The sequence below is a fragment of the Lepus europaeus genome, chromosome 20 (genome assembly GCF_033115175.1).
Source record: "Lepus europaeus isolate LE1 chromosome 20, mLepTim1.pri, whole genome shotgun sequence".
NCBI classification, from domain to species: Eukaryota; Metazoa; Chordata; class Mammalia; order Lagomorpha; family Leporidae; genus Lepus; species Lepus europaeus.
Window position 1 is genome coordinate 3966128 of NC_084846.1, and position 7052 is coordinate 3973179.

The following is a 7052-nucleotide window of genomic DNA, read 5'->3' on the forward strand; positions in this document are numbered from 1 at the left end:
CGCTTCCGGTCCCGCGCTGACGGCGGTGAAGAAAGGGGGTGACTGGCGTTTCGGGGTTGAGGCGCTGGGCGGAGCGAGCAGGATAGGAGGAGCCGAAGTGTTCCTATTTGCTTGGTGAGTAGAGGGTTGGCTGTTTGCCTGGGCCAGCCACTGGAGACTGGGCCAGCCTCGGAGGCGGGGACAAGGCTGAGGAGCCGGGCTGTGGGCGGAGGGACCATTTCTGCCGGCGGGGATACGGCGGCCAGAAGAGCACTTGACGGGTGTGGGCTGTGAGAGGATCAGCTGCACGGACGGGGCTTTGCTGGAAGCCCCGACCCTGCGGAGAGCGGTCCGGCTGGAGCCCCGGACCGTGCGCACAGGAGGTGCTGCGCGGGCCGCCCAATCCACGCGTGCGTCTCTGCAGCTTGCTTTCCTGAAGGAGATAGTGACGCAACACTCTGACGTCACAGCTGGGGTGGGGATAGCGGGGATTAGGTCATAGGTCGCGTGGTTCCCCGAGCTCTCCACGACTCAGCACCCCCAGTGTGTCATACGGAGCTCTGTGTGTACTGTGGTTCTCTTCCTAATATGAACCTACCATAGAATTCAGTTTATGAATCATAGTGACAGATGAGCAGTAATAACCGTAACAAGGTAGAACAATACATTGTAATAGAAGTTAGCTAAATGTGATTTTTCTCAGTTACTATGGGGTGGGCATTTGTGCTACACAGAATGGCAATTTAAGATTTGTGAGTTGGTTGTTTCTGGAATTATCTGTGAGTGTTTTCAGATGAGCACGGGGAAGGGTAGACTCTACCCAGGGTTATAAAGTCCAATATTCACACTCCCAAAATAGCACATGCGCGCAAATGTATGTTCTTGCCTCTCTACCTTTCCCCTCACCTTGAGTGTGTTCTGGTAAAATCCATCATCACCACGGCTCCTGTTATGTGCATTTGTTTAGTCCCGCTGCTATAGAAGCTTGAAATAGAGTGGATTCATCGTGTTGAACTGCTGTGTCCCCAGAAACAGTTCATGGAATATAAAGTGTTCAATAAATATGTATGAATCAAAAAAGGAATCTTCACTCCGGCCACTGTATCAAAGCTCTCTCGCCAAGAGCGAATATCATCTTTATCCTTGCAGATATGATACGTGCTTGTAAAAGTACAGGGATATGTCAAAAGGTTCATAGGAAATGGAATTAAAAGATGATTTTTGGTGTAAAAACTGTTTTGAAATCCTGCACATGAAAGGTCTTCCAAAAGTTCATGAAAAACACATATGGTGAAAAGCTACATGGGTTTCAATTTTTTTTGGCACCAAAATAAATGTATTTTTAATTCCATTTTCCATGTGTATATGTGGATACTTCTGAAGATGTGTGCTGCTCAGGGAATGATGCCTAGGAAACAAGTCGGACAGTAATTACATTGTCAATCTACGATTGGTTGAATCTGTGGCCACAGAAGGTTGATTGTGTTTGGGAATGTACCTCATGGCATTTAAGAAATAGATTCGGGAATCGGGGAGTGTGTGTGGTGATGGCGGGGGAGGGATTGGGCAGAGTTCACGGCATCTTGCAGCTGATGTCCAGGGAGGCGTCCTTTCCTTGGGAAAAGAGTTTTTTTATTTTTATTTTTATTTTTTTATATTTATTTGAAAGACAGAGAGACAGAAAAGGAGAGAGGTCTTCCATCTACTGCTTCATTCCCCCAAGTGCTTACAGTGGACCAGGTCTAAACTCTGAGTGTGGAACCTAGTCTAGGTCTTACACATGGGTGGAAGGAACCCAAGTATTTGAGCCAACATGTGCTGGCTTGTAGAGTGTACATTAGCATGGAACTGGAATCAGGAGTGGAGCAGGACTCGAACCCAGGCACTGAGACAGGGGATGCTCTTAACCACAGCATGAAATACCTGCTCTTCTCTGACTCCTTTCTCTGGGCTTTGTCTTGTACTGCCCAACAGGAGCGTATGTTAAGCGCTCTGTATTATGGACATTGAGACTTTTTAGTAGCCTCATTAAGAGAACTGAAAGCAAATAGGTGAAACTGATCTCAAAAGTGTTTCAACCCAAGGCACTCTTCTTTGCACCTGCAATCCATGTAAGAGTTGATGAGATATTTTACATTCTTTTTGTTTTTGTGCCAGAAAACCAATTTTGTACTTTCTCCTTAAAGCACATCCCCATTTGTGAGTTGTGTTTTATCCCATACACCTGCCCCATATTCAGAGTTTATCAAACTCACCTATCCAGGTTGTTCCAAACATAATGGGAAAGTGTTCCACTTAAGGGGCGTAGCAGAAGAATAATGCAAGGTTCCTTTTGGGTCTGATGACAAAGGGGTCATTGTGACCTTATCCAGGGAAACAGGCATAGAATGGTGAAGGCAGGTAGAGGTTTGGAGTGGTGTCCGGAGCTGGCAGGAGGTGAGGCATCAGAGAAATAGGAAGCGGATGATCTTTTCTCAAAGGTTCACAGGTGAGGGGAAGACGTAGAAAGTACCAGCTGAGGAGAGGTTGCAGGAAAGCCAGGCAAGGAGTTCCTGTGTGGTTAGGGAAAATCTGAAGGAAAAGAATTGAAGACACAGGGGCTACACTGGAATATGGGGACTTAAGGTTACTAAGCTGGAGGAAGGGAGGATTCTCAGGTCTTCATGAGAGGATAAAAGCACTTCGAATGCATTTAGAGAACATTTTTCAGCAATGGAAACTTACCAGAGATATTTACCTAAAATGTCAGCTGATAATTAGCAGTTTCACTGAAATAGCAGGCACATTAGGGGAACTTGAGAGTCTATGTGAGGAAAAGAAGAAGGGGCAGCATTTTGGAACAGATCTTGGGGAAACTTGGAAAGTCAGTATGTTAACACATGGAAGGGAAGAAAACTTTCCTGGTTAGTGCTGAGCATTCTGTATTCGTGTTGGCATCAAAACACTTCAAAAGTTACTGTAAGAATGGCAGGAGCTGTGCCCTTGTCTCCGCTGTTGAGGAACAACTTTTTGTTTGTTTGTTTGTTCTGAGCAAATTGTTAAACTCTTTATTTAGTATAGAGTTGGTCTTCTGTGTATAAAGTTAATTGAAAATGGATCTTAGTGGAGAATGGGACTGGGGATGGGAGAGGGAGGAGAAGTGGGAGTATGGGTATGGTAAGAAGAATCACTATATTCCTGAAGTTGTACTTGTGAAATGCATGGAGTTTGTATTCCTGAAATAAAAGGTTTCTTTGGGGGCGGAAAAGAATGGCAGGATCTGTGGCATGGTAGGTAACAGGGATCTTCCAGGTCTGAAGTTTTACAAGACAGACATCATTTTAGATTGTAGGACTTTTAGTTTATTAATTTTTTAAAGACCTATTTATTTATTTGAAAGGCAGAGTTACAGAGAGGCAGAGGCAGAGAGAGAGAGGTCTTCCATCTGCTGGTTCACTCCCCAGATGGCCACAACAGCCAGAGCTGCGCTGATCCAAAGCCAGGAGCCAAGAGCTTCTTCCAGGTCTCCCATGTGGGTACAGGACCCCAAGGACCTGGACCATCTCCTACTGCTTTCCCAGACACTGCAGACGGCAGCTTTACCCACTACACCACAGTGCCGGCCCATGTTATAGGAATTTTAGATCATTCTGAGGAATTATTGAGATCACAAACAGTGGAATCTAAGATAGGAGTAAGGGTGGGTAGGAAGGGGGAGGTTGGACAATGGATACTAAATACAGTCACACAGAGGGCACAAGCTCCAGTGTCCTCAGTACAGTAGAGTGACTGTGGCTCACTATAATCTATATTTATAAAGAACTAGAAGAGTGGCCAGCACTGTGGAGTGGCTTGTAAAAGCTGCTGCCTGCGGTGCTAACATCCCATATGGGCACCGGTTCAAGCCCCAGCTGCTCCACTTCTGATCCAGCTCCCTGATAATAGCCTGGGAAAGCAGTGGAAGATGGTCCAAGTGCTTGGGCCCCTGCAACCACATGGGAGACCCGGAAGAAGCTCCTGGCTCTTGGCTTCAGATCAGCTCAGCTCCAGCTGTTTGTGGCCATTTGGGGAGTGAACCAATGGATGGAATACTTCTGTCTTTTTCTGCCTCTGCCTCTCTATAACTCTGCCTTCCAAATAAATAAATAAATCTTAAAAAAAAAAAAACTAGAAGAGAGGAGCTCAAAGTTTTCCAACACAATTAAACAGTGAATATCTAAGGAGATGGAAATGAATGCCAGTTACCCCAATTGAATCATCACCCAGTATCTTCATGTCTCAAACGCTGTACTTTGTAAATAAATAAATATATAGATACATAATGATAATTTTCAATTTCTGAAAAGAGAGAGACAATAAGGTGAAAATATGGTGATCTGGAGCCCCTTCTGTCCTGGAGGAACCTCGTGTGTGGATGTTTGAATTAAAAATCTGCCAAGTCAACTTGTGATGAGTGAATACCTTTTCTGAAATATTTTATTTCACTTTAGAGCACGACCATTTGGGTTGGTGGATGTGGCTGGGACATGAGGGTGACTCTCCGAGAGAGGGGCAATGGTCATTTCACACGAAGCTTATGAAAGCCAAGTCCCTGGTGAGCCAAGTGTGCAGGCAGATAACACAGACACATCACAGGAGTCTGGACCTGGGGAAGACTAAGGACCGTGTGTGTCAGGACTCGCACAGCTGAGAGTGGCAGAGACAAAGGGAGGACAACAGGACGCTCAGGCCAAGAGGGAGCCATGCAGGGATGGTGGAGGAGAACTTTGACCTTGAGCTTTCTGTCCTTGCTGTCAGACTTGAGGCTGTCCCAGGGTGCAGGTCAGGCCTCTTCCCAGGGGAGGAGAGCATGGGTGCCTGTCTCTGACAGTTGTCTCCAAGACAATACAAGGAAAGCAGTCTTTTTAAAAAATATTTATTTACTTATTTGAGAGGTAGAGTTACAGAGAGGTAGAGAAAGAGAGAACGGTCTTCCATCCACTGGTTCACTCCCCAGATGGCTGCAATGGCTGGGGCTTAGCCAATCTGAAGCCAGGAGCCAGGAGCTTCTTCCAGGTCTGCCACATGGGTGCAGAGGCTCAAGGCCTTGGACTATCTTCTACTGCTTTCCCGGGTGCATTAGCAGGGAGCTGGATCAGAGTGGAGCAGCCAGGACTTAAAACAGCACCCATATGGGATGCCTGCACTGCGGGCTGGGGCTTTAACCTGCTGCTCCACAGTGCCAGCCCTGGAAGATAGTCTCCATGAACTTTTTTAAATACCTCATCAGGCATGGATTTTAACATTCTTTGATTGAAAGTAAACTTATCTGTTTATATGAGAGGCAGAGAGAGAAAGAGAGAGAGAGCTCACACCCAGTGTTTTACTCCCCAAATGCTTTCCATGCCTGGGCCAAAGTCAGGGCCCGACCACTTGGGCCATCACCGCTGCCTCCCAGGGTCTGATTAGCAAGAACGGAGCTAGAGCTCTAACCCAGGCACTCTGATGTGTCACTCGGACATCTTAACCATTATCTTAACCACTAGGCTAAACGCCTGCCCCTACCCGAACTTATCTTCCAGTCCCCTTTCTCGTGAACTTTTGGAAGTACCCTGTTAAGTAATAGGTTGCAGTGAACTATGGTGTCCCCACCATGCTCTAGAGCATTAGATAGTGATAGTGCTCCTTTGTGTGTCTGTGGCTTTGTGCCTGTTATCCAAGCTCCCCCACCCCCACCCCGACTCCTGACACTTCCAAGCCTCTGGTCTTCACTCTTCTGCTTTCAGACTGACGTTTTGAGCTCCCTCTGTGAGAGAGAACGTGTGGTATTTACAGTTGATCGTCTTGATCCCATTTCACGATTTGTTTTTGTAGGGTAAAAGAAAAAGAAGTATTATGACCAAGACTTCACAGAGAAAGCCACGTGACTGTATGAGCCAATGCAAATCAAGGCCTGGCTTGGGCACCTCAATCCCCTTGAGGATGTCCAGTTACCTATTCAAGAGGCCAGTTACTAGAGTTTCAGCCCACCCTGGCAATGAGGTTAGATACCACCAACGGGAGGAGAGCCTGGACAAGCCCCAGCAGGTCTGCTGGCAGAAGAGAGTGCAAGGACTGCAGGCCTACAGCAGTGCAGGTGAACTTCTGAGTACTTTGGATCTCACCAAAGCCTTGCAAAAGCTTGCATCGAACTGCACGGGTGCTTCCCTGCCAGGGGCTCCTGCCGTACCTGCCCATGCCCCGTGTTCACCTTGGTCAGAGGTGATCCCTAGGGCGGATCTGGGTCTCTCACAGCTCCTCTACAGGCAATTTCTGGTGAGTGAGGAAGATATTAGAACACAGGAAAAGAAAGTGAAGGCGGCAAGAGAGAGGCTGGCGATTGCTCTGATTGCAGACAGACTAGCTAGTGAAAGAGAGAAAGTGAGAGGAACGAGAGGAGAGTACTGAAAAAGATTGAGGAAAGAAGAAAAAGAAGAAGAAATGCAGATGGAATGGAGCTTGAACCCATGTTAACATCTTTACAGTGTCCAAAAAAATTTTTTTTTGCTCTGAGCTATTGAAACTTTCAAATGCACTGATGCTTCTTTTTATTAAACTTCTTTGTGCGATGCAAGAGAATATGAACAGTGATTTCTTTCCAGGGGGAGGTATTGGGTTTCAGGTGAGGAAAGAAAGAGGATTGTTTTCTTTCTCATGTTGCACTCTCATCTTCATTTGCTGTTTACACGATTTGTTTGTACTTAGTTTTATTTTTTTTAAAGATTTATTCATTTATTTGAAAGAGTTAGAGAGAGGAGAGGCAGAGAGAGAGATCTTCCATCCAATGGTTCACTCCCCAGTTGGCTGCAATGGCCGGAGCGGCAATGATTCGAAGCCAGGAGCCGGGAGCTTCTTTCGGGTCTCCCATGTGGGTGCAGGGGCCCAAGGACTTGGGCCATCTTCTTCTGCTTTCCCAGGCCATAGCAGAGAGCTGGATTGGAAGTGGAGCAGCCAGGTCTTGAACCGGCGCCCATATGGGATGCTGATGCTTCAGGCCAGGGCATTAACCCACTGCACCACAGTGCTAGCCCCTTTATTTAGTTTTGAAATATGTTTCTGTACATTAATGGTATATG

At 46.5% G+C, this 7052-nt stretch overlaps 1 protein-coding gene across 1 annotated transcript; it reads left to right on the plus strand.

Annotated features, from left to right (window-relative positions):
- Positions 1-17: 17 nt before the first annotated feature.
- Positions 18-6545, plus strand: MBD3L1 (methyl-CpG binding domain protein 3 like 1). Its single transcript, XM_062178739.1, has 2 exons — positions 18-114; positions 5812-6545. The coding sequence occupies exon 2, from the start codon at positions 5833-5835 to the stop codon at positions 6382-6384; it is 552 nt and encodes a 183-aa protein (XP_062034723.1). The 5' UTR covers positions 18-114; positions 5812-5832; the 3' UTR covers positions 6385-6545.
- Positions 6546-7052: the final 507 nt, after the last annotated feature.